The sequence below is a fragment of the Tetrao urogallus genome, assembly GCF_951394365.1.
Source record: "Tetrao urogallus genome assembly, chromosome: 21".
Lineage (NCBI taxonomy): Eukaryota > Metazoa > Chordata > Aves > Galliformes > Phasianidae > Tetrao > Tetrao urogallus.
The window spans coordinates 2,419,619-2,446,122 of NC_136834.1; the positions used below are offsets into that span (position 1 = coordinate 2,419,619).

Genomic DNA, 26,504 nt, shown 5'->3' on the forward strand with positions numbered 1-26,504 from the left:
GATCCTGGACCTCCTGAACTTACTGAGGCTCCTCTTAAAATCCCAAGGCTCAGGAAGCAACGGTTTGCTCCGAAATCAGCCTTTCTCACCTATAAAGATCTCAGCAATACACACAGAGCACAACCAATGGGGTGGAAATGGAGCCGTTCAGAACAAATACAATCAGTGCTACCCAGAGCTCTAGAGTTGGGGTTGAAGTAACGAGGTGCTGCTTTGTTCCTAATGAGTTTTCAGTGGGATAAAGAAGTAAGGAAACCCAGAAAGCCTCATCTCACACCCTGAACAGGGGCTAAGAGCACGCTTTCTTGCAAGCACAGGGGAAAAGTGAGGGACTATGGTTAGTTCAGCCCGAGTTATGAGCCCAACAGATGTAAAAAGTGAGGGAAGATGGCTTTGCTGCACAGGGAAGATGGGCGGAAAGCATTTTGGATCCTGCTCCTGTGCTTGCAGGAACAACATCGATAGGAATCAGGCAAAAAAAAAAAAAAAAGCATCTCTGTTTTCACATGAGAAAAATGTTCCGTTCTTCCCTTTTGCTGCTGCTTGGAGCAGAGGCGTCTAATTGACAAGAGCAGATGGGCTCTGCTTGGTTAAATACGGGGGGGGAATAAAAAAATGAAACTTTAGTGGAGAAAGCACCAGATTCCCTGGGACTCATACATTAAATGCTGTGAGAGATGGAGCTGCATTTGACACCATGTAAGGGAAAGTGCCAACGTGGTCTCAACAGAGCCAGACTCTCCATGGAGGAAAAGGACATGGGTTTGAGCACGTTCTCCTCCTAAAATCCTGTGTATGGTCTGCTTTAAGGAGGAAAGCCAGTCTGTGGGGAAGAAATAGGGTGTAAGGAGTGGTTGGGACCCAAAAGAGGGATGGTTGGAAAGGGAAGAAGTTCGTTTTAGGGATTTAGAGCCCTCTAGAGAGATGGGGAACAGGGCAAAACGTGGGGGGAAAATGGGATGGAAAAGGAGGGGTAAGAGAGAGGGAAAGGAGAATGGAAAAGGAATGGAATGAAAACACGGGATGGAGAAAGGGGATGGGAAAGGATGGTGGAGGAAACCAGGAGGAAAGGAAAAAGCCCTCGTGTGGGGTGGCACCCAAGAGCGACAGAGGTTAAAGAATATGAGAAGAACATGTTCCTATACCAAGATAAGCCGGGGAAATGAATCCTTATCCGTCCAAAACCAACCCTTTAAAATTCGAGCTAGAGAAGGGTCTCCTTTCAGGGAAACGGGGAATCCTTAATGCTTCCTCCCTCAGCAACTGTAATGCCAGGATGTTCCCAATCTGCTTTGAGGGATGGAAAGATTAAGAATAATAAAAAAATTGCAATAAAATATGTGTGAACGAGGGGGTAATTGTGGACAAATGCAGCATTCAAATTCATTTTTCAGCTCTTTTACACACCATTTCAATCTTATTTTCTGCTTGTTAATGAGATCTTGTTGGTTGGGGTGGGCACGGCTGCCCAGTATCGCTTGGGTAATTGCACATAATTTTCTCTCTACTAGTGATTTGCATCAGATTTTTTTTTTTTCCTAATTCTTTGCTATTTAAACCCCCTCCTCCCTTTCCCCCTCTCTCCCCCCCCCCCAAATCTCACCCTCTCCTCCCCCTCTTTCTTCCCCTCCCCTTCTCCTGGCCCAGCAAGACTCATTTTGAATGCTTATTATAAGGCACAGTGTCTCCAACAAAAAAAAAAGAAAAAAAGAAAAAAAGAAAAGAAATGAAAAAAAAAAAAGAAAGGGAAAAAAAATTGGAAAGAAAAAAAAAAAAGAAGAAGAAGCAGCAGACAGAAAGGATCCATGTCACTGCAGGAAGGAGCCAGACACTGCAATGCCTGCTCCTCTCTCGCCAGCTAACATCGTGTCCTTCCCCATTGCCAGGTTCCCCCCTCCCCCCCAAAAAAAGGCTGCAGCTGGCTCTTCTCACATTCAGATCATCTCTAATCCCACCCCAGTGGGGCTGAGAAAAACATTACCCTGGGCAGTGGGAAGAGCTGGGATGGTGTCGGGAAATGCAGCGCTTGGGTAGACTGAAGAGAACTTTGGGTTTAGAGTGAAAACGTGTGGTCAGAGCCCAGCTTTGTGGCTTCAAGGCTCCCTCCAGGAATGGTGATAAAGCTGAAGTTGTAAAACCCGATTCCAAGATTTGGTTGGAAACCTTTGGTTTCCAGCCACAGCCACACCGACTGCGCTGGCTCTATGGCTGTTACACTGGGAATGAACCTGCTTGTGGAGCAAAAAAAAGCCACTGAAAGCCCTCCGAAAATTAAAGCAACAAATATGAGATGATGAACAAGTTTCTCTTGGCTCTCAGCATTTCTGGAGCTGTCTTAATCGCTGGGCGATCCTGTGGGTTTGCTGAAAGATTCAAAGCTCTCAGAAATAACATGTGATGGAAGCACAGGGAGCGCCTGGCTCTTAACTCTGCCTTAACACATTCTCCAGATAGACAGCAGCCATTTGCAATAAACCAACCGTCTTTTGCTTTTGGACAATCCCTCACAAGACCCCAACATGCCACAGTGGATGGTGAGACACATTGGTAATAGAGGCCCGGAGCGAAAGCCTTCTGGAAGCAGAGATTTGAGGAGGTGAAGCAGTAAACAGAAGCCTTCTGAAGACCAGAAGACATTCTAAGAGGCAGAAGAGACGTGCTAGGAGGAAAGTAGCTCAGAATACAATAAAACACGAGAATTATTTGCCATTTAAAAAGTACCCAGGGAATCTCCCATCATCACAAAGGCTCGACCTTTCATTTTCACTTTACACTGACTTGTAAGGTACTCATCAACTCAATTTCCTCCCACTTCCCACACCTCACAGAACCACAGAATCGTTAAGGTTGGAAAAGACCACTAAGATCATGTAGTCCAACCATCAGCTCATCACCACCATGCCTGCTAAACCACGTCCCTCAAAAACCATCCTGAAAGACCATCAGGGAAATGCTCAACTGGACTTAACTGGGCTCATACTGAGTTTACCATCACACTGATGATGACAAACATTGTGATGAACCTCACACCAGCCACAGTGAGAGGTGATTCTCAGATAGCAAAGGTCTGAACTTCAGCAGAGATGATGCAAAATGTGATGCAGCACATGGCTAAGGATGTCCTGGTACCTGGCATTGCAGTAATTCAGTTTGATAGGTGATCCCAGACAAATGGGAAATCATCTGTGAGATGAAAATGAGTTGAAAGTATTTAAGAGGGATTTATGAAATACCCTGAGGAGATGGGGACCTCACTGTGATGTTCTCCACTGTCCAGAGCAGCTTTCTGACAATCCGTGACTGCTGCAGCCCCTGGCAGTTGTGGGGGGACACATCTGGCTGCAGCTGGCCTGCTTTGATGATTGCTTTTTGAAACACTCAGAGCAAGACCTTTCCTACAAAGGCTGTCCCAGCACAAAGCTATCCCAAATAACTGCTCGGGTTACGCTGAGGACTTCCAGGAAGGTCTGGGACAGAGAATGGCATGTGGGATCATTCTAAGTAGTGGTTTAATTGCGTGGGACTCTTTGCACAACCGAGGCAGTGTTCTTACACCATAGAATCACTCAGGTTGGAAGAGACCACTGTAATCTAATCCAGCTGAGCAACCCATCACCACCATACCCACTCATAGAATCATTAAGGGTGGAAAAGACCTCTAGTCCAACCATCAACTCATCACCACCGTGATGAATTAAACCATGTCCCTCAAACATCACCGTAGGATGAGGGAGCTGAAGACCAAACTACTCAGGTCTGGAACGGAGGCACAGTGACTTCTAAACTGGGTCAACTGGATGTCCCTGCTGGGAAGCGTCGTACAGATCCAGGAGCAGAGCAGGGACAAGGCACAAAGCTGTGGGCTGGAAAACAAGCAAGAAACGTGGCCATTTCCCATGTGAAGTCTGGGTAAAACTCAGCAATGTCTGCCCTTTGTGTCAGGAGGGGAGGACCGAGCGTGGGGGGACCAAGCCTGCAGAGGCCAAACGTAATCCCCTTTTCTCTGTTGTGGGAATGGAAATGCCATGCTTCTCCTCTTGAATTTCAGCTGCCAGCACCGGGCCCGTCTGGTGGATTCTGGCTGGGACACCCAATCCCAGGGTAACTGGATAGCATGCTGAGCAAATGTTGGGAGCTCTGAGCTGGCAGCCCCCACCGCCTTGTCTAAACTGCAAAGAAATCTCCCTCCTGCTGCTGCTGAGGGATGAAACCAGAGAACTGTCTGTTTGCAGCTCAGACAAACTGCCATCATTTTAAGTTTGCTGGTTGGTTTTTTGTTGGCTTTTTATTTTTTTCCTACTTCTTGAATTCCATCCTTCCCTGCAGTTGGTATTTAGCCCTGGAGATGTCACAGAGAGCAGCACAGGAGGATGGGAGCACTGAGGTTTTACCTGAAATTCAGATGAATGGCTGAACTGTGCTCATGTAAGTTGTGCAAAGCATTCGCTATCCTCTACTTATACTCGCTGTGTAAAAGAGGACATTTCTAACAGCTCTTGTTCAAGAGGATAAGAGCATTTCTCACATCCCTCCACTGGGAACAGCAGAGAGCTTAGGAAAGCAGTGAGTTGGCAAGATCAGTAAACAGAAAGCAGTTGTAAAATAACCTGGGTTAGCCTCACCAGGCACAAAAGAAATAGAAGAATTTATATGCTGATATCTTGGCCCTCACATGATTAGAAGCATTAGGAAAATGGGAATCTCCCCTTCTTGGGGGTGCAAAGCTCTCTTTTCTTCAGGACTGCAAGATAATGTATCCTCTCTTTCCCATACAAAGGGCTTATTGGCTCAGGCCTCTATCTTCCCCTACCCTGAGCCTGGGGGCAGGGTAATTTGGGATAGGGATAAGCACAGAAAAAGCATTGGTATGGTCATTTCCATGAGCCTCTGATTGAGCGAGCGGGACCATAAGTAGATGATGAAGGTACAGAAATGGAAATTGCACGATGGACTTGTACACGTCTGCTGCTTGTGCAGCTTATCACGTGGCTCTCACCCCCAACTTATTCACTGGTGCTAAATTACACTTGTGAGAATAGGAATTAATCATGTGCCCTGGACTAGCTAACCTGCCTTTGAATCCCATACTGTATGCTCATCTCCCAAGCCTGGTGCTATTAGAAACCCCTTGTCAGAATGATGTCTCCTTATTTCCCCCACAAAACCACACTGTTTGTGGCAATATTCAGCCCCACACCAGTCACACGTTTTCTATCTTATGACCATCCCAAGATAGAAGTGGGATTTTTATACTGTTTCAGAGGAGCTGCAAGATTTCCCTCTTTCCACTGACACTCTATGTTTGTTTTCACACTTGAGAAATCACAAGTTATTGGACCTTAAAATCTATCTACCTCTGTGATGTCCCCGTTTATTGGATCCCTCTCTAAACAGTTGTAGCCTTTTCATTTCAGATGCCTACCTAATTTCTCCCAGTAGTTTCAGATTATTTTGTGCTTCCTGTCCTAAATAGTGTTACTGGCCATTCCAAAATCACGGGCACTTCATGAGTCTCCATATCTCACAACTGACTGAGAGCAAAAGTGAAAGGCATTTGGCACCCCTCAGGACAGCAGGCACTGCATAAATACGAGTCATTGCCGTTGATGCTCAGCTTATGGTATGTGCTTTATTTGTGTCGAGTAAACCAAAGACCTCTGCCTACTGAGGTAACAAGAAGTTAGAACTTTTATCCATAACGGTGATAGAGATGGATTTGGTAGGGGGTGCATTCCCAGCTAGTACAAATCCTGGCATCTCCACTGACTTCTGCAGGGCTCACTGGCCAAGAACAGGAGCTGCATCCTGTGACACACACATAGCCCAAGCCCTTCTCTCTGCTCTCTCCAGAACTGCTGCTGATGGAGGACTTAACCTCCACACTGCTGAGGCTTGTTTCTCTGCTACACACAGAGAAATTACATGCCATGCATGCAATTGGAAGAAACAGGACAGAGCCAGGTGATAACCTTTGGAAGGCAACTGGGACAAGGCAGGGCTCTGCTTGGACCTTTAGCAGGGTAAAAAGTAAGCGAGTAACGTAATTTCTGCCCTAGAAATCCTTCTGGAGCACTGAGAAGGCAAACACCAATGCTCTAGGTCCTGACATCCGCAGTGTGATGTCCTGAATGTGGTAACTAACAGGATGCAAATGCTCTGGCAGTACAGTGCTGAGCTCAGGATCGGGACACTGCCGGTAAACAAATTAACTAATTGCTTTAACTAGGCCGCCTCCAAGAACTCGTGACAATAACAATAACTCCCTTGTTAACTATAATTCATTGTGATGAATTATATCTGGCCTGGAATTGGAATAATGAATCTGGAATTATATAGGCCTGAAGCCTGCCCTGCTCTCAGAGGATCTGGACCAGCCAAATGTTCTCAGCCAAAGAAAGAGAATGGAAGCAGGTCACATACCTGTGGAGAGAGGCCATTGCTAACAGGATTCATGTGGTTGGCAGGAGCTGCAGCATTCATGAAGCTGTCTGAGTAGCTGGAGAAGCTGTGTCGGGCCCCATAGGCAGAGCTGGAGTCAGCTGCAGCGGCAGCAGCAAGCCCTCCCTGATGCATGGTGGATGGTGGCAAGGGCTGGGGTCTGTGCACGGTGCTGCCTCCATCTGCAAAGAGGTGGTGATAAAATCACAGGATGGCTTGGGTTGGAAGGGACCCTAAATCCCATCTGGTCCCAACCCCCTGCTGTGGGCAGGGTTGCCACCTACTAGGCCAGGTTGCCCAGGGCCACATCCAGCTTGGCCCATGTTGTTTGCTTTGGACTGATGGAATCTTCACCTCAAAGCTGAGCGGAACAGATGTGAGACACACTGGTGTAGCAGAAAGGACCATGGGACAGTGAGCAGAGCAGATCCACCTGCTCTCCAGAGGAAAAAGCGGAGTTTCCATTGATGTGAGCCAAAAGCTGGTCTTCACAACAAAGGAAAACCACCTACCTGTTACAGAGGTCTAAGAGGAATGTCACAAATCAGAAATGACTGATGGGATGTTGTAGGGCAAAGGAGAGAAGGAATGGTCAATGGGATGATGGAGGGCAAACCAAGGAAAGAATGGCCAACAGGGTGATGTAGGGCAAGAGGAGAGGAGCAGAGCGGGCAAATGAATGCTTACCTTGGGAAATGGTGGTGGTTGGGTAGGTGGAGTCTGGCAGCTGGTATGGGGGCAGAGTTGGCATTCCTGTGGGTGGGAAGCCCCCCGGCAGCAGATGGTTGAATGCTGCGAGTTGGTTTGCACCCGCCTGTTTGCGCCATCTCGCTCGTCGGTTGCTGAACCACACCTGGGACAGGGATAGAAAAGATGATGTGTGACTGGACAAAAATAAACTTGAGTTGGATGATGTCTTGATAACGCATCCAATGGCAATCTGAGATACTGCACTGGCCAAAGATAGGTTCAAGTTTGCGGCCTGGCATTGACTTTCAGGGTATTTGTCCCCATTCCTTACTCTCCTTTCTCTCAAATTACAACAGTACCACTGCCCTGTCTCCTGGGTAAAGATACAGGCATTTAATATTGTGAAAGATATCATTAAGAGCACGGGAGGGTTCTATCAGCAGCAGGGTGAGAAGAAGAGGAATAATTCAGCTTGTGTATTCCGAGTCAGTCCATACCAAATAGATGCACTGCTACCACCTGGCCATTCTGCCTCGTTATCTGACAACTATGTGAATTATGCTGAAGGATTAAGTACCATAATAGCAACACGGCTGCACTGTTAGGAGGGATAAATAGACAGATTAGCATCATGGTTTCTATGTTAGACAAGCTAAATAGATACAACCAGACCGGAGGGAATACAAGGTTTTCTTAGCTCCTCTGTACTGCAGCAAATCACTGTTGTCTGTATGCTAAGACATGCTCTCCTTGCAAGAGGCATTGCAGTGTGCTCTAGCATTGTACTGCAGCCAATTTAAATCTCTATGCATTAAAACAGATGCAGTATTAATGCATGTGCGAAGCTGGGCTCGTGTTTCCTACAGTGCTAGTTTACCTGTAAGACAAGAGGGGAGATTTTTCTAAATTCATGTCTGCACTGATGTGTTTTATCATGGGCAATCTCCCTTCTGGAGAGTGGGAAGTGCTTCTCAGGCTGTCTCTTGGGTTTGGTTTACTTTATTTAATCAGAGAGGCTCTCAGGACCGATCCCTGTTTGGGGTTCAGAAGTATGCGGATAAGCTTTCAAGCCAGATGAGAATGCAGCTGCTGGACTTTGTGAGGCCTAAAGGGCTAGGAAACACGATTAAATTTCACAGCAACATGAAAAAAATGGAGCAAAAATCAAGAGTGTAAAGCATTCGGGGGAAAAAAATCCTCCATCAGGCTTCCAAGCTGCTCAACGTGAGGTCAGAAGCTGGGGTTACAAGGGGCTGAGGCACTGCCATCCAAACTGTCCCCACGTCTTGTGAACCAAAACAAAACTCTCTCCCTGAAATAAAATGGAATCTGAGTCCAACGCTCCCTTCCCTCTTTGGAGCAGCTCTCTGAAATGCATGCAGTGCTGATGTCAGGTCCTTGGCACCCAACGTGCCTCTTTACAGACCTGTCCCTACTGCGCTGCCTGGAGCGGCGTAACCTCCCAGCACCTTCCAAAAGCGTGACAGAAATAGGTCAGCACACATCCGATCTGCATTGATCCACAGAGTCCATGCAGGTCGGAATCTCTGTGTTCATTTTTGGCACCAGAAATCGCTAGCAAAATCTAGGACAGAGTTAAGGAGAGAGAAATGAATGAGCATCAAGGCCTGTGGCGCTTTCGAGTTCTTTTTATCCAGTCCAACCCCTGACACAGTTTCTAGGAGCAGGGAGCTGCACAAATAGACAACCTTTTGTTTGCACGTAAGAGGTGGATGGTCCTGCCCTTTTCTCTCACACACAGGTATGTGTTAATTCCTGCTCGTTAAGGATGCGCTGCTTGGCTAATCCTCTCCTCTTCCACACTTAAGGCCATTGGAATTGGAAGAGACCCTCAAGGCCATCTGGGCCAACTCCATTGCGGTAGAATGGATAGAATGGATTGCGATTGAACACACACAGCTCCATCAGTGCTCAGATCCCCTCCAGCCTGACCTTCACCATCTCTCTGGGCAACCTCAGTGCCTCACTACTCTCAGTATAGTCCAGGAATGTCAAAACTTTGGGGATATTTGGGCCATGTTCCATTACATCACATGAAGTTAATGCTGTCTGTGCACTAGCACACCTATTCACACAAAGTTAAAATGCAAAGATGTGTACAGCTTCTCTTTTGCTTCTCCAAAGCAAAGGGCGTGTAGTTGATTTGCTTCATATTTATTTCATATTTATTTTATTGTGCAGGGAGATGATTGAGCAGATCCTTTTACAACGCATGGGCCAGAAAGGCCTTTTCAGGGGTCATCCTTGGGATGCCCCTAAGCTTACAATGCACATGGGCTTGGGAAGGAAGGAAAGCTATTTTCATGGCTTTGGACTACAACTAGAGGAAAAATTGGTTCCTAATTGTGCTACAAGCTCCTCCTGTGACCTTGGAAAAGCTTTGTCTGTCCAATTTGAAGTCAGTAGAAACATTCAAGAAGGGTTGGTCCTTATGCATCAGGTCATCACTTTTAAAGTGAGGATAAACCCCATGAATCATAGAACCATTTAGGTTGGAAAGACTGCTAAGATCATCCAGTCCAACCATCAGCCCATTTTTCTCATGTTTTAGTTTATTTCAGCAGTCAACCACCTAAGACAGGGGCTGTAATTAACTCCTAGAATGCAGCATACCCAGCCAGGTGATAACTATGTCTCAGCTGGAGCATCGCAGCAAATAATAAAGAATAATGATAGTAAACACGCATGCAAGCAAATGAGATTCATAACTACACGCCGAAGTGCAGCGCTTCCCAGTAGAGCCTGGATTCTCCAGCCACAAATACACTGAAACCTTCCACAAAGAAATTGATAGGATTTATCTTCCCGTGCAGAGGAAGGGACATTTCATGGCCCAAACAGGTTGATTCTGCCCCTTATTTATAACCCCCAGAAAAAAGGCAGATACATTCCAGCTAATGACGTTAGCAATTCTTTCCCTTCCCCCGCCTTAAAGGTGGCTCAGGCCTTTATGCTTATAAATCATTTTATTGGTAGTTAAAATACAGAGGCTAGAGCATCTAACTGTAACGCGAGGCGCACTTCAAAGGGAACCTGCTTTCATCGCACAACAGTTAAGGTTTTATCAGCCACTAAAGATTCCCCCTGCCAGAGGATCCTGTTACACCATGGTAAGCCTGGGGTGAAGGCTATGGCTGCTAAAAGCAGACTGGTGGGAAGGAGCTGAGGAAGAGGAAGAAGTTTTGGCACTCCTGGAACAAAAACTGCACGGCCAAAGTTTTGTGCTGGGACAAACGCATTGAAATGAGCAAGGACACCCACAGCCCCATCAGTGCTCAGAGACCCTCCAGCCTGACCTTGGCTGCCTGCACACCTCTCTGGGCTGCCTGTGCCAGTGCCTCACTGTCCTTAAAAACTTCTTCCTGTGAGAACTCTGTGACAGGAGCAGAACTGCTCATTGCACCATGGGCTACACTTGCACAGCAAGCGAGGATGCTGCTCTGAGGCCCGTGATCACACCTCTTTATTGCAGAGCATCTCCTCCAGCATCCCCTACACAGATGGCAGAGGAAGGCACAGCGAAGCTAAGAAACCTCTCCAATCCCTCAATGTCAGCTGATTTTGGAAGATCCCATCCTCCCCACCAACCTGGGTTTGGGGCAAAGGTTAGCACTGGTTCTTATTTAACCCAAATGCCAGCCCTTCTGAGATGTCCCAGGCACTTGTTCTCAAGCAGAGAACAGCAGAGAAGGGTTGCAGAGACAGCTGCCTGCCAGGATGGGGCTGGACTGAATTATCCCCGCAGCCACCGAGATATGGGTCAGCTCCCACAATTTGTCAGACAAGGAGAGGAAAGGAAGGTCAAAAAGAGCCTCCTGTGGGAAAGAAAGCCTGTTGTTTCCCTGCTCGGCCTAATCAGGATTTGATGTTGGAGAAAGATGGATGGGATAAATGAGCTCATAAATGGAAACAGGGATGGAAAAGCCAAGGCGTGCCTTTGCTCTGCAGCAGGATGGAAGAGATGCAGCATATGTTGCAGAAACCAGGTGGCAAAGAATCTCAAAACCCAGGCAGACCAATTCCACCAAAATCAGATGAGGTCCCTCCGCAGGTTACATGGAGGCTTTGCAGATTGGGTTTTCCTCCAGACCAGGACAGAGCCTCGCCTGGTCCACACCAGTCCTGAGCATCAGGGACACACGAGCATCGTTGAGGCAGCTGAGATAATTCCTTACAGAACAGAGGGGCAACGGGCCCACAACAAGGCACAGATTTTAGACACACAGGTTTTATCCATGCATGCAGGGACACAGCTGTATCTAGTGACACTTTGGTTCAGTGCCCAAAATGCTGAGCCTCTGTCACTGGTGGGTGATACAGTTAAGACAAGGTTAGTGGAGCAGAACAAATGATTCTTCACAAATGAGATTATCCAATGAATTTAGCCCATATTTCTCCTGGCGCTTCCCTGCTCCTGAAGGTATTGGCTATTTGTAACATTCTTCTGAAGACTTTGAACCATTTCTGGCACGTGGATTTATTATTATTATTTTGCAAATCACTTTTGATGAAAAGCAACCATCTTTGGCAGTAAGATGTTTGATTACGGCTTCGCATCTCCAAACCCAACCCTCCGCACCAACACAGCTTCACACCACACAGTTTCAAAGCCAGAACCGTTTTGGTCCACCTTCCTTGGGCTGGAAATTTGGTGATAAAGGTTCTTCTCATGCAACCTCTCGGAGGCACTGTTTGTTTTTCACACAATGGGACAGACACTGCGCTGCTATAAATCAGCGCGACTGCACCCGCTCCCATTGAACACACAGCGATCCACAGACGTCTCATCTGAGGAGCTGGGACCCAGTTCATTGCTTTGGCCTCTGGGCCCTCTTTCCTTTGTAAGAAAAGCAAATCGTTGCCACATTGTTGAGGCAATCCCTTGTTCAGCTCGAACCAAAGCAGACCAGGGAACGCAGCACAAAACAAGCTCCTGCCAAATGGTGCGGCTCGTCCTCAAGTTTGCATTCATTCCTGTTGATTCCCAGCCATGTTTTGCTAGAAGGACTATGGGATTAGGTTTATCATCTTCATCTCCAGTAAATTTCATACTTAATGAAATAGTGCTGACTCTCTCCAGCAAGATGCCCTCAGGCTTACACAGCTGGAACTTTGTCCCTCGTCAGTGGGACATTTCTATTTCCAAGGGTGCTGCTTACTGTAATTCTACTACGAATACCAAAAGTGCTGATGGTTTTCTAAGCAAACCTTTAGATACAGGCAGAGGACGTGCTCGCAATTTCAAATGCTCACCTCTGGCTTTTGCAAAATTTAGGTGGAAAAAGACCTGCCACTGCTGTTTGGATCTCTGAAAATCTACTTTACCATTTGTCTTTTTATTTGTGATAAGATTGAGGGCTTGTTTGGAGCATATTAGCTGGGGTAAGCGTGCTCCTGGCTGCTCTTTTTTAAGTGCTTTTCTGTTTCTTAATTCTGGATGGGGAGATGTGAAAGAAGAGCAGCAATGCTGGAACATCAAGCACTGCCTCCCTAAGCGAGTGGGAAGAGATGCTACGAGATCATAACCAACCTCCACCTGATTAGCAGCATCCCTCTGCAGCATTAGGCAGTGAACAGCCAGACCCTACTCTGCACCTCAGCTGCATCCAGCCTTGCTGGCTTTACCTTGCAAAGTCCCTTATTCGAGCTGGATCAGCACACTGCCCTGGCTCTGACCTTGCTGGGAGCTTGGCACTGCACTGCTGTCCCTCACCATGCCCAGGCACCACTGTGGTTCTCACGGCCTGGCTGTACAGTGCCAGGGGCTGCTCTCTGCCCAGCTGGATGCTCCGGTGTGCGAGGGCACGGCTGGCTCTGTGCCCTGGAAAATGAGCTTGCCAAGCTCAGCTCTGCCAAGGAGAGCCCCAGCTCCCAGCTCCGCAGCACTGCTCCAGTGCCAAAACCACGGGGCAGCTGTTGTGTCATAACCCCCTCGCAGCTCTCTTCAAGAAGTGTAAATGAGTGGGACCCTCAGGAAGAAAGAAAACATTCTCAGCTGACCTTTAAGGGTGGAGGATTGCTTCAAAAGAGCCTGTTTGGACACATCTCAAAGGGTTTGGGAAGCAAAACACCAGGCAAACAGCATCAGGCTCCCACCGCTTTGCATGACTCCAGCTCATGCTCAGAGCTTGGAGAGCTGCCTGTCACCACCCCATCCCTCCATCCATCACCTCTGCCTTCAGAAAGCAAAGCACGGACCTCTGACCACAGCTGGTGTGAGAGCACCCCTCCAGCACAGAGCAAAGACGTTTGAGAAGCTGTTGGGAAATCACACAACCACAGAAAGGTTGGGTTGGACAGGACCTTAAAGCCCATCCAATTCCAACCACCTGCTGTGGGCTGGGTGCCCCCCACAGCTCACACTGCCCAGGACCCTACGCAACCTGACCTTGGGCACCTTCAGGGATGGGGCACCCGCAGCTCTCTGGGTAACCTGGAAAACAGACTGCAGAAAGCTGCTACAAAACAAGGGAACAGTGGTTTGCAGCTCCTCCGATCCTGAGAACAGAACTGCTTCGTGCAAAATCTTGAGCAAAATGGAATGGAATTTTTTTTCTGGTGCTCCATTTGGCATGTCGGAGCCGTCGCAGCATGATCTGGAGTATGGCTGTTTGTTTACTACTGTTTGAAAGTGTGTCATAAAATACAGATGATGTGAGTAGCCTAGAAATGCAACGAGGTTTCAGAGACAGAATTGCTCTGAGCCTTTTTATTAAATGAAACATCCATTTACTCCCAGGCAGAAATCACAATGGGATCCATCATAAAAATGATCAATAAAGCATTGGGTTGCGACTCCTGCTCTCTCATTTAATTTTGTTATTGAAATAACTGTTTCTCAGTGCATGGAATTTCCTGGGGGTTAACAACAGACATCAACATGGCTACAAATCCACCCCTCCTGATTTAATTCTGGGCACTGGCATAGGTTACCCAGAGAGGTGGTGATGCCCCATCCTTGCAGACACCCGAGGTCAGGCTGGATGGGGCTGTGAGCACTGATGGAGCTGTGGGTGTCCCTGTGCACTGCAGGGGGGTTGGATCTGACGGCCTTCAGGGTCCCTTCCAACTCAAACTGTGATTCTATGACTCTGTCGTTCTAGGATTAACAGAGCTGGTGGAATGCATGCCTGTCCCCAGCTGCTGTGGTGTCACCACCTGAATCACTCAGAGGTGACGCTGAGAAGCAGAACCATCTATTTTTGGAGGGAACGGGGGAGATGATTTTGTGTAGGTTTCTGGGAAAGGATTTTGAGATCATCCTTTGGAACCCATCACGTCTGACTCACCACAGCACCAGGGCGAAGGGAAAGGGGTTGTTTGTGCGGGAACCCATGCGCCGAGGTCTCCATTTCCAACATACAAACTTCTAAATGGCTCTGGATTGTGGGGCTGATCGGGGGACATCCATTCTTTTTGTTGATGTTGCTCAAACACCAAAGTGAAATAAGCACCCACTATTTGTTTATAACTTGCTTTAAAAGCACAACAGTGTTTGGGCAAACAGACCCAACAAATGGGATCAACTCCGAGAGGGATTAGGTTCAACTCTGTAGAGCCATGACTGATGTACCCGGTGTCTCCTTGGGCACTGTCACCTTGAGAAATTATTTCCACACCTGGGTAAGGATTTCTGACAAAACTATTCTCCCGCTATAAAAATGCTGTACTGACAAAGCTGAGACTATGAGAAAAGGGCTGTTCTCAAAATCGTCCCTTCTCTAGAAATACCAGGGAGAAAAGTTTCAAAATTATCAGAGAATCCCATTAAGGTTGGTTTGGTTTCTCTTCCATGTAAAACATTGTCATCGCCAGTTATATAATTGCAAAAAAACAGTGTAAAACCCCAAAATACACTGCAGATCAAACCCAAAGCTTCCATTAAATTCACTAAGTGAATTGCTTAGCTGTTAGGCTTAATTTTAAAAAGCCATGAACGCTTGGCATTCGGCAGCTTGTTTGCTGGTAGGATGAAAACAGGAGCTTGCAGATGGGCAGGAATTCCTTCAGCACTGGGCAATTAGTGTGGGCACATGAGTCAAGACATCGCCTTGCACGAAAACAAGTGGGAATTTCCACTGGTGGCCTCGTTTGGCACCAATCTGGAACCAAAATCCTGCTCCAGCGGAAATCCACGGCGGCGTTGTCCCTGTCTACATCAAATTTGGGATTAACCTTTGAATGGCTCGGACCCTACGGCGTGTTGTAGCTTGAGAGCTGGAATCCCACATCCCAGCCACACAGACACTGCACTGACCCTGCTAAAGCATTGCTCACCCTGCCGTGATCTTCCTAGCAGATGAGAAACCGGAGCTTGGGAGCGCTCCCCCTCCACCTCCTCTTGTTGTTCAGCTTGGGAATTTTATTAGCTGTCAACGTGTCAAACTTCCACTTAGCTGGACAGCTGCATGACCAGCCGGACTCTAAGGTCTGCCAATAAAGTTTAACAGAGCTATCAGCTTTTCACGTGGAGGAGATTACACTACAGGAGCACTCAGGTATCAGAGAGACTGAGTGAGAGCTGGGCAAGCTCGTCTTTCATATGGTAAAGGAAGAGAAAGAAGCGAGGAGAAGCATGGACAAGCCTGCTTATTTTTGTCCAGTGCTGATGCAGCAATTAGCTCAATGGGATGCCGTGCAGAAGTTGTGCCCTTACACAATACAGTTAGAAAGCCTGACGGCAGCTCTGCTGTAGAACTGTTTCATAGAGGATTGGAAAAGACCTCCAAGATCATCTATTCTGAAAGTACTTTTCATTTACCCTCCTCCCGTGTTAACACAAAATGCTCTTGGGGACAAAGTCTGTCCCTTAACACCCAGAACTCCTCATCTCAGCTGGTCCTACCATCATTACAGCTCCCTCAAACCCAAAGTGCAAAATAACCTTAAAACCTCTTCCCAAACAGGGCTAAGAGTACAAGGTGGTGGAAGATTTCCCTGCTGGATGTATGTGTGTGTGTGTGGCTTTTCTTCCCCCCACAAGAACTTGATTGACTAATGTTTGTAGGTCCCGAGAGCCAGTAAAAGATCTGCTCTGATATCCAGAAAATTTTACAAGGGGCGGCAGGCTTAAAAGTGGTGGGAAGAAGCTGAGCCTGCCAGGATGTCGGAATGAGAAAGCCATCAGGAATGTGCCTCAGAGAACAGCTGCTACTAGAGCCCTGGCAGGAACCTCCACGCGAGCTGCCTGGGAGCAAGCAGGGGGATTCAGAGATCACAGCTTGAAACAAGGGAAAGGTTCCCCTTATTTATTTATTTAGCTTTCCCTTTCTCTGCTTTCGCCTCCCTCCCTTCTCCCAGCCTTGTCACGGTGAGGTCAGAACCGATTGGAAAAAAGAGAACCTGCTGCTGGCTTTTGCACTCCCTGGTACTTCTGGGGCTTTTCCCTTCCTCTCCATCACAGCTCATGCAATGCAGATTTCTCGTGTTTCATTAAGAGATATTCCCTTAAAAAAAAAATCCCGTGTCAATCTACGCAAGGAATTCTTAGAAGCAGAATATGCAAAACAAAAATGGGGGAAATGACATAGTACAACCTCTGGTGGCTTAGCCCCTAAGTTAGCCACTTTTCCCAGGCTCCATCTATCTACAGTCCTGTATGTCTAGCAAATTATCACTACTCCTGCTGAAAACTCAGATAAGGTTTTTTTTGGCTGGAGTCAGTTCACGAGATTTCTTTTTTGCTGGCTCTATCAAGCAGACCCTGGATGCTGGATTTCCCCTCTCAAGGGGGAGCTGGAAGGCGAGAAAGCAGCTGCCACAGTGCTGTTGGGAATAGCCTTTAACCCACGAATGTCCCAGGTGTGCACAGGAGGGCAAACATCCCTGTCCAGACAGAGTGGATCGAGCTTGTGGCAATCACACGAAGCTCATCATGCTGAGAACCACAGAACAAAAATAAAAGGCTGTTCTGTGTTGGAGGGGCTGGCTAACAGGCCTTGCCGCAAGCCCGCCGTGCTCCTTCTCTCCTCTCCCAGCTCTGCCTGCATGCACACAGCTCAGTGCTCAGCCTGAAACCCAACCGCACGGCCACGCGGAGCTCGGACTGCTGGGGTCTCCATTTCACTTCTCTAACCCAGCACAATCCCCATTCCCTCCCCCTTCCCTTCCCTTTCCCCAAGGGACCCTATTATACCCCCCGATCTGTTCACACTCCTGATCCCTCTGCGTGTTTGCACACACTGCTGACCCAGCCTTTATCTGGAAGACATAAGGGTCTCTGTGTGGAGTTCCCACAAGGGCTATTAATCGTGTAGATGTCAGAGTCCCCCGGCCCCAAACCCTCCCTTCCTGCTCCTCCCCTCTTCTTCCCTCCCCCCCCTCCCTTTTTGTCCTCTCTGGAGATCAGGGTGGAAAAAAGAAAGTTTGATGAAAATTCACATACGCATCTTGCAAACTTTGCAAAATATGATCTGCTCCCCTGGGCAAGGTTGGTCAATGGCGCGATTTCTCCTCCAGCACCAAATACAAACACACACATGCTGCTTCCTCCGAGGAATTTCCTCACACAGCAAACAGAGAGCTAAGCGCCTTGCCAAGAAGGGAAACGTTTGGCTCCTCATCCCAACCTGGATGGAAATCCTGCAGCTGGTACCTCTGCAAGAAGCCAAACCCAAATGGCATAGCTGCAAACCCACGGGAACGCAGGAATGCGCACAACTGGATTTTAGCCTCAGATTCTCATGCTTGAGGCTCCAGAGAAGAGGTCCATCCAAATTTCCACCTTCCATCCCCAATGCTACTGTCTCTCTCCCCAAGGGAAACAAGAAGCTGTGCCGCCAGACTCATCCTAGGGTTCTGGTTCCTACCTGGACACGGGCCTCGGTGAGCTTGGTTCTCTGTGCCAGCTCCTCCCGGGTGTAGATATCTGGGTAGTGAGTCCTCTCAAAGGCCTTCTCCAGCTCCTCCAGCTGCTCTGCAGTGAAAGTGGTCCGGCTGCGGCGCTGCTTCCTCTTCAAAGGCAGGTCTGGTTCGGATTCGACATCGGAGCCTTCATCCAGCCTGTTCCCTGGGTGGGCAAGAAGGGGGGAATGATGCTTAATGAGAGACAGGGCTGTAGGGCACACCTCAGTGCTGCAGCGATGGTGTCCACCAAAACAAATGCTCTGCCTACATACAACACATCTACCAGTTTTCCACCACTGCCACTATTTTCTCCCATTATCTTTCCCCATACTGTTAAAAGCCAATCTATCAAAACCAGAACCGTTTGCACAAAGGGATGCTGCCCAGCCCACAGTGAAAGAGCTTCCTGTTGTTGACTTATGTTACCTCGAGTGATTTCCATTTTTGGTTTGAAGGGACTGTGTTTAAGTGTTGTACATTTTACACTGAAAATACGTAAAATCTGAACGATAAGAGCATAAAGATTTTCAATATATGATGCCTTGGCTTCTGCAGTCTGATTTCCTCCTGTGTTTTGCTGAAGTGCTAGCCCTTGAGATTTCAATTTTTTAAAGCATCTTGAGAGGGAAAAGAGAGTTATTAGGAATTTTTTCCAGCTGGGAAAAACATTGCCATCTCTGTTTCATCTCTGGGTTGAGCTCCCCAATCCACAGAGTTCTTCTTCTCTTACTTTGCAGATTTCAGCAGTCATTTTGCACAGTCAGACTCTCAGAGCGTGAAAATAGCATCGAAGTCCTTCACCAAGGTCTAACTGATCACCTCCTTCCTCTCCCCTGCCTTGCTCTGGACCTTTGCCTTTCCCTTCTTGAGCCCCAGGTCCCCTCAATCTCTTTGCTTTTCTCTCTCCCTCACAGTAGAGCTGAAATAAGCAAAACTCATTCTGTTCTTTTTTCTTCCTAATTGGCTTAGAAATGAAGCAGAAGGCACAGATTTTCACCCAAATTCCACTCAGACCCACTGGGTTTTGGATGGAACGCACTGCCAACAGCATTACCAATGTCTCCAGCATTTGCTAGCAGCGTCTCATGGAGCAAAGCTTGGATTTCAAAGCTGTGCCCCCGAGGATCCAACTGAACTTTTTGTTCAGTTCCTGTGCTACCATCACCCGAAATCTGCCTTCTTCTTTTCAGAGCTGGGAATGGCAGCTGTGCCTCCCCAACAGCTGCTCTGCTTGGAGGAGTAGGAGGCAAACATCCCACCGGAGCTCACTTGTTTATGCTGAGAAGATCACAAAATGCCATCGCGTTCTGCTTGCTGCGGGACAAAAATGCTTTTATGTCTCGAGGACACAATGTTAGAGCTGAGCTAACTCCACTTGTGTTCATTAACCAGCTTTCTGATTGCATCCGTGTTCAGGAAAGGTCTGGAATCTCAAATGGTGTGAGAGGAACATCTGTACTTGAGAACAGCAGCCCTGCACATCTGCACCCCAGATGATTTGGGGCAGGTAGGAGCACATCTGGAGCTTGGAGAACTGTACTGTGCCAAAGCACATCTGGAAACCTGCAGCACACTGCAGAGTCCTGCACGTTGATCACATAAGTCACTGGCTATTGTTGGTTTAATTAGGATTCTTTCTTGATAATCGATACAAAAAAAGGACAGAGCTGTGTTTTGGCTCAGAATGTGACAGGGTCAGTGAGAGAAAAGGAAAATACATTGTGAGCTGTGCTACGTACAACAGTTCATTGCTTTCTTGATGCAGCTGCTTACACAGCATACAGCAAGGCTGGGATCCAGCATCTCCCCAGGTGAGGAAAGTCCACGTCCCTGATTCGCTCTAAGGATTTGAGAAAGGAAAACCAATTGTCACCAGTAACAATCTGTCCTATTCACAGCAGCACCGGTGACCGTGCTGGCCATCACCCTGGCTACAGGGCCAGAAAGAGAGAAAGCCCAAACTTGCCACATAAATTGATGTAACACTCTCTATCCGTGAGACTCCGAGCAGCCCCCAGCTGGCATTATCTCCATTTCACAGCCGTGGCAGGGATGGAGGAAGTCACCCACCTACGGTCACCCCATGAGTCAGGAGCAAAGCTGGGAAAAGAAGCCGCAGCTCCTCATGCCAAGTCCAAGGCTCCAGCAGCCCGACTACAAAGACAAAACCAAGAGAGCAAGAAAAATCCCAGGGCACGCCTGGAACCAGCTGGTCTCAGTACGATGCAGCTGCTGCTGTCAGCCACAGATTCACTAAATAATACAGAAAGTCGTTTGGCTGAGATAGACTGCAATATGAGCCTGTTATTAGAGCATCCCCTGATAACAGGGACTGTCCCTTACCTGCCTAACGCACGACTCGAGGATCAAACAGGCCTTTTCCACTCCTAAACATGCTGGACAAACCGTTGCCATAATCTCCATGAAGTTTCTGTGCAATCAGAAGCTTCCCAGAGCTGCAGGAGTTACTCAAGGAAACCTCCCTTCCCAAGCAAATCCAGGGGATCCATCCAAAACCTGAGTGCTTCATTTCTTGCTCCACATCTCCATGTGAAACACAGACACACTGCACTCCAAACAGCACAAGCAGAGGGAGAAACTCAGTTTGCAGCCTCTAGCATAATGGGGTACTGTGGGAGCACATGTTGGCAGAGTTTGACACTTGCTCAGCACAGGCAGCAGCGTGCACACTGTCAATAGAATGGTGGAGAGGTACCTGGCAGCAGCTTCCTACTGATCACTACTGGTGCTGGAGGATGGGAAGCAGCTAGCTGCCTGCTCACAGCTCCCCCTGCTATCCTGATGGCTGAGAAAGAGCAGAAGGGAGAGGTGAAGAGATGGGAAAACTTCAGAAAGGAAAACGAAGAGAAAAATGCATAGGTTGCAGGATGCACTGATCCATAATGGCTCTTCTCCATTGAAAGCAGTGTGGCCAGAGCCTGCAGGTGTCCCTACTGATGTAGGACAGGTGAAATATACACACCTGGGCTTGTCTTGGGCCCATTCTGGCAGGAGGAGATGTGTAAATTATGGCCCACAAACTCAACATTCCTGAGAAACGCTGCTGGTTCAGGTTGGAGTACAATTAGCAGAGCACTCTGGAGGGGTTTGAAAGGAACACGAGTAGACTGAGGCTGGAGGAGAGGAGTAAGGAAAAGCCTCCATAATTACGGGCCGGATTTGTCCTCCCTCTTCAGCTTTCCCATCCTCCCCCCTTCTCCACTCCAGCTCCATTCACTGCTTCTGGGCTCCTCTTAGCCCCAGAGTTAAATTAATCAACAGGATTAGGTGGAATCGGCCGCGAGAAGACCCTCCAGGCTCAGACTGAGCCCTTGATGCCCTACAAGGACCTGCTGCCTCGTCCTGAAGCACCTTGGTGCCGTCTGGAAGGATTGGCAGGCAGGACCAGACATGAAAACGCATTCATTAAAGTGGGGATTGGATTTTGTTGGAGGGGAAAGGGAAACCACATGCACTCTCCTTCAGTATTTCTCATCTCTTTGTCACCCTCTCTCTCTCATTTCCTCTCTCTTTCTCTCTTGCTTCCAGCTGCACCATCCTAAAAATTAAACGTTGGAGAGGAGAGGCGAAGAAGGGAATGGTGTTGTGGATGGCTTAGCTGTAACTGCACTGTTTGTGCTGCAAATGGCTTCAGCAAACCCACCCAGGCACTGCTGGAGCAGCAGTGATGCTCCAAAAAAGCAGGGCTGGAGGTGACAGCTGGGAAGCTGAAGGTGCCCCAGGGGAAATTGGGTTGGATGGCACAAGAATGAAGGCAAATCTCACTTTGGTGGTATCCCAGAGATCTGACTATCCCCTCATTAGAGCACTATGCCAGGTCCCCCCTTGCTCACAAAGCTCTCCATCCACCAAAGGAGCCGTTCTTGGTTCCCCAACAATGAAATATGTGCATGTTTTTCTAGTTCTGTATATACCTGAGTTTCAGGTCAGGCAGTTTTATGATGGACGACAATAAAGAGGCTCTCAATGGCCTCAGAAAGGGCAGCTTCACTTGCAACATGATGCTTTTGCTTGACTTAATAAACAGAGCCACATTATCACGAGACAAAAAGGAGCTACCATCTCACAGACGGAAATCTCTCTTGATTTCTGTGAGGGCATGAAATAATAAATCAAGGAAAAGATCTGCATGTATTCACTGCATCCACAACGTTACTCTGTTCTTTCCTGTTCTGTTCTCAAGCACCCACAGTATATTTAGCAGGTTGAGGTTGTAACTGGCCATAGGCCAGATTTGTGATGCTGCTATTTCCATGCTCTTTTTTCACCACCTGCTTGTGCAACTAGCCTGTGTGCCATGCCAGGACCGACAGAAGGTGTGCTTCAGCCCAGCACATCCGTAGCAGAGCTTCTGGATAGAGCAAGGTTAAATGAGAATGTAGCAGAGGGCTCTGCTACTGTCCTCTAGCACATATAGGAGCAGGGAGGTAGGAGTGCACATCTCCCAGAAGCAAGCTAGTGTCCCAGGTGGGATAAGAAGGGTCAGTAGGAAGCAGCCATTTATTCAGGGCATGGCTCCTGTGCTAGATCTGCAGCCAACAGCTTCAGGAGCAAGAGCTGAAACTCTGCCTGTCTTCTTAGCATCTGCCTTTCCCTCTGGCAGAAAGCAAACAAAACCCATCAAAATGCAAACAAGCCTATGGAAAGCCTGAGAGAAGGAGAGAGACAGTGGCAGCATCACAGGAACAGAACTGTATTGCCTTGATTTTTCTTTCTGACGTGAAAACAGGAAAAGTCTTTTCTCTCTCTCCTTGGAAAATGATAAAGTCTTGAGTTCACAATGAGAAAGAGATGTGTATTTGTTTGCAGAATAACCCCGCTCACCTCCAAGCCCATCCAACAGCAGGTGGGACTGCAAAGAGGGGACAGAGGTGTTTCAAATTCATCTCTCAGCCCTCTGCCCCTGTCCGAGCACATTCCCAGACACACACAAAACCAATCAGCGACACAGCACATACAATAAAGCTTGGGTTTCCCCCTCCCTCCCCTTTCCAACCTGCAAACTCCCCATTCTCCAGCATTTGCTCGTGCCTGTGCAGCTGTATTACAGTTTAACATAGTTTAGAGGGCTGTGGTGTGGAGCAGAGGCAGAAAACGAATCACATAATAGTTGATATGCGTTTTAATCAAGTAATTCGGCCCAAGCAGAATGATAGTGCCTGTTGGTGGGGTGCCCTTGAATACCAAACAGACTGGGTAGCAGGTCTAGGAAAATGAAAAAGTCATTTACAGCTCAGCTGGGGACTGCGGTGTTCAGCAAAGCATTAGCGTGGGGACCTTAGGAGATAAAGGTTTGGGTGTTTTTTTATATGTGTTTTTTTATTCAGGCACTGAACTGGCTAGCTGTAACCAAGCCACAGATGGAGGTGATGCCCATTATGAGCTTTACAACTTGGAATTAATACTCACAATGAAGATGATGCACTTGAAGAGGGATACAGGCAGAGAGAGTTTCTGCCTAGGGGGGAATATGGAAAGATGGGTGTCAAAGACAGAGGTGTTACACAGCTACACAATTCCCTCATCACGTTACGAGTCCTTCTGAATAAGGTTCTCCTTTTGTGGAAGGAGAAGCTGTAGGAAGGAGGGGGAAAGGAAGGAAGGCTGTTGAATAGATGAGAAGGGAGCATATGCAAAAGGTGCTGAGTGCACACACATCAGGTCAGCCACAGCAAGAAGCACAGCACAATTCTGGCTTAGGACAAGCAATTGGACAATTTCTTCATGTCCAAATCCCAAGGGTTCACCCTGGAGGTGAAACCCAATAAAGGCTTGAAGATGTCAAGGTGAGATCTGGAGCAGTATGCCAAGTTTTACCTGGTTCTGGCTGTCCTACCTTCCCAGACATTCACCCCAAATTTATTTTCCTCCCAGCTCTGCCAGAATTTGCCTCACAACTCAGATTGGTTTGGGGCTTTTAAGAAAACTCTCGTAGAATCATATCACAGAATCATAGAATGGCTTAGGTTGGAAGGGACCTTAAAGTTCATCTTAGTTACAGCCCCCCTGGCATGGATAGGGAGAGTCTCAGCTGGCACTTGACCATATGAACATACATGCCTCTATGCAAGATTAGCTTCTTGGTTTGGATGCCAGCCTCAGATGCACAGAAGTCCAAAATTCACCTCCATTTTCCAGTGTGAAATCTCTACATCTCCTTGAATAAGTGACTTCTGGGCTCAGATCTAGTCGAGTGCCAGTGGACTTTGGAAAGAAGAAGCTAAAGCCCATTTTCCATTGGGAGAGTCATTCATCACAAAAAGCTTCTTGCCAATGTGGAACTTGCACTGGGCGAAATTGCAGCCAGCAGCTCCTGTCTGCAGTCTCCCCTGCCTTGACTGCAGCTGTCCCAGGTGACCCTGTTCATGTTGGGCACAAACCTTCACCTTGAAGCTGGAAGTTAAGTTGGGTGAAGGCTTTTCCAACCCCACAGGGAGCAGGAATCGCATCCTTAACCAGCTGATCATCCCCGTGCCACGTGTATAGGTGGAACAAATTCCCTTGTACTGGTGTGCAGCTCTGGTGAAAGCCAAAAAACTGCACTCATTTCTCTGTGTGGAGGGATCTGTCCCTGGAAACTCCATCTACTCTGCATGTGAAAGTGATGAGAGCCATCGGGGCCCCTGCAGCTCCTACTGCAAATCAGGGTCTGGCAGTGCGGGTACCAGCTGCAGAGCCCCTATGCAAAGACACATGGTCCCAAAAAAAAAAACAACAAACCAACACAACAAAACACAACCCCACTCTGTTCCTTGCGAGCAGCGAACAAAACCAAATCATCCAGAACATTTGGAGAAAGATAGGGAGGGAGGGAGGGAGAAAGAGAGCCTACGTCTCTAACAGCCTTTGTTAATTCCCAGCACTGGTCTGAACATAAACAGATGGAATATCCATCAACTCCAGTCGTCTTTTCTTTTCTTTCAACTTTTTTCTAGTTCTCGCCTCCCTGCCCCCCTCTACCCTTAACACTCTTTCTTCTGGTTTTTGTTTGGCCTTTTAAAGAACCCCGAGGTAATGAGGCCTGCCCCAACTCCCCAGCACATCTGTGAAGTCCATAAAAGGCCCCTTTTTCACTTCAATATTCATAGCTGCGTGTTTGTGGCAGGCACGGGGTCCAGCAGGGGCTTGCTGGCTGCCCGACTTGAATTGATGCCGTCCGAGAGGCATCGATAGTGCTCCCAAAAATGGGAAGCAAAGGGAAACCAGCTGGTAGCAGGGCAGCAATACATCGCAGCCCCAAGCAGCATGCAGCCTCTCCTCGCTCTCAGCCCGTGCTCCAGCCACGTCTGTTCTCCCATAGCAGCAAGCAAAGCATCTCTAACATCACAGCCACTCTAATAAGGGGGTGAGCCTCCAGGAGCGCATGACACCAGCTGGACTCCTCGTTCCAAGCACAATGTAATACCTCTGTGCTCCCTGCACGCGTTATGGCCACCCTCTGAGGGTGCCCAGAGGTACAAACACCGTCATAGAAAAGGCACTGCGCTGTACAAACACCTTCACAGAAACAATTCAGATCCACGGGAGCGAGACTCCCAGCTGCCCAGAGGCGCTTGTCATCTGCCTGGGCTCTGTTCTGCCTTTCTTCCATGGTTCTGATCTTAGTCCTTAGCTTCTTCCGACGCTTTTTGCTCAGAATTTTCCCTGAACTGACTGAGCAAGAAGCGCCGTCTCCGATATCTAAAGTCAAATTCACCTTCCTCCAGATCTGGAGTGAAACCCACTTGATATAGCACGCTCAGCACATCACACACACGCAGGCATGCTGTCTCTGGTGCCAAGCATCCTATCGAGATGCACAAATCCAGGTTTTGCCTGTGAAAACCTCTGCAATCCTGCCCTCCTTCCTGTCCCTGTCCTGTTACTGCATGTTTTGCCAACACGTCTCAATCCTGGCTGATAGCTGCCTTGCTATTGCTACCCTGGGGTCCCTGCACAGCTCTATCACTGCTCCTGCATCCCAATTTGCAACACCCTCTTTTATTTTCATCCCCATCTCCTATACAGCTCTGCCAATGGCCCTTAATCTTGTCCTGTAGTTCCTCTGCTGTTCCAGCTCTGGCCTCCCTGGCTGGATACATCAAGTTAAAGACCTTTCAATATAAGACTCTTTCAGGAAAGATAAACAAATTTAACCTCATAAACCTTTCCCAACCCTGAAAAACCAGCCTGTGAGAATGAGGCACCAGAGACCACTTAACCACACATGAGAAACACATTCCTCCCGCTGTTTGCAAGCCCTGCTTCATTTATCTGAATGTCAGAGCGACTGCCTGAAGCCAAGAGGTGTACAAGAGTGGGCACGAGCAGCCACTTTGCTTCCTTTGCTTTGCACTCTACCATGTCTGTGCAAACAGAGGGGTATAAGAGTCACTAGGGCAGGTGTCCTGGGAGATTCCATTTCTCCTCTTCTGTTTCCCTCCCTTCCCTGAGTCCTTGTGCTTTTATGTGTGCGCACATCCTCTCGCTTCACTGCTGCTTCCTCTGCT

The 26,504-nt window shown here is 48.0% G+C and overlaps 1 protein-coding gene across 1 annotated transcript in view; it reads right to left on the reverse strand.

Annotated features, from left to right (window-relative positions):
* The window catches only part of PAX7 (paired box 7), a gene marked incomplete at both ends in the record, with an annotated part of 92,128 nt that overhangs the window by 24,137 nt on the left and 41,487 nt on the right, over positions 1-26,504 (reverse strand). Inside the window, 3 exons of the mRNA XM_079545542.1 lie at positions 6,421-6,620; positions 7,126-7,291; positions 17,958-18,157. Coding sequence (XP_079401668.1) covers positions 6,421-6,620; positions 7,126-7,291; positions 17,958-18,157 — 566 coding nt within the window. The remainder of the gene's footprint in view (positions 1-6,420; positions 6,621-7,125; positions 7,292-17,957; positions 18,158-26,504) is intronic.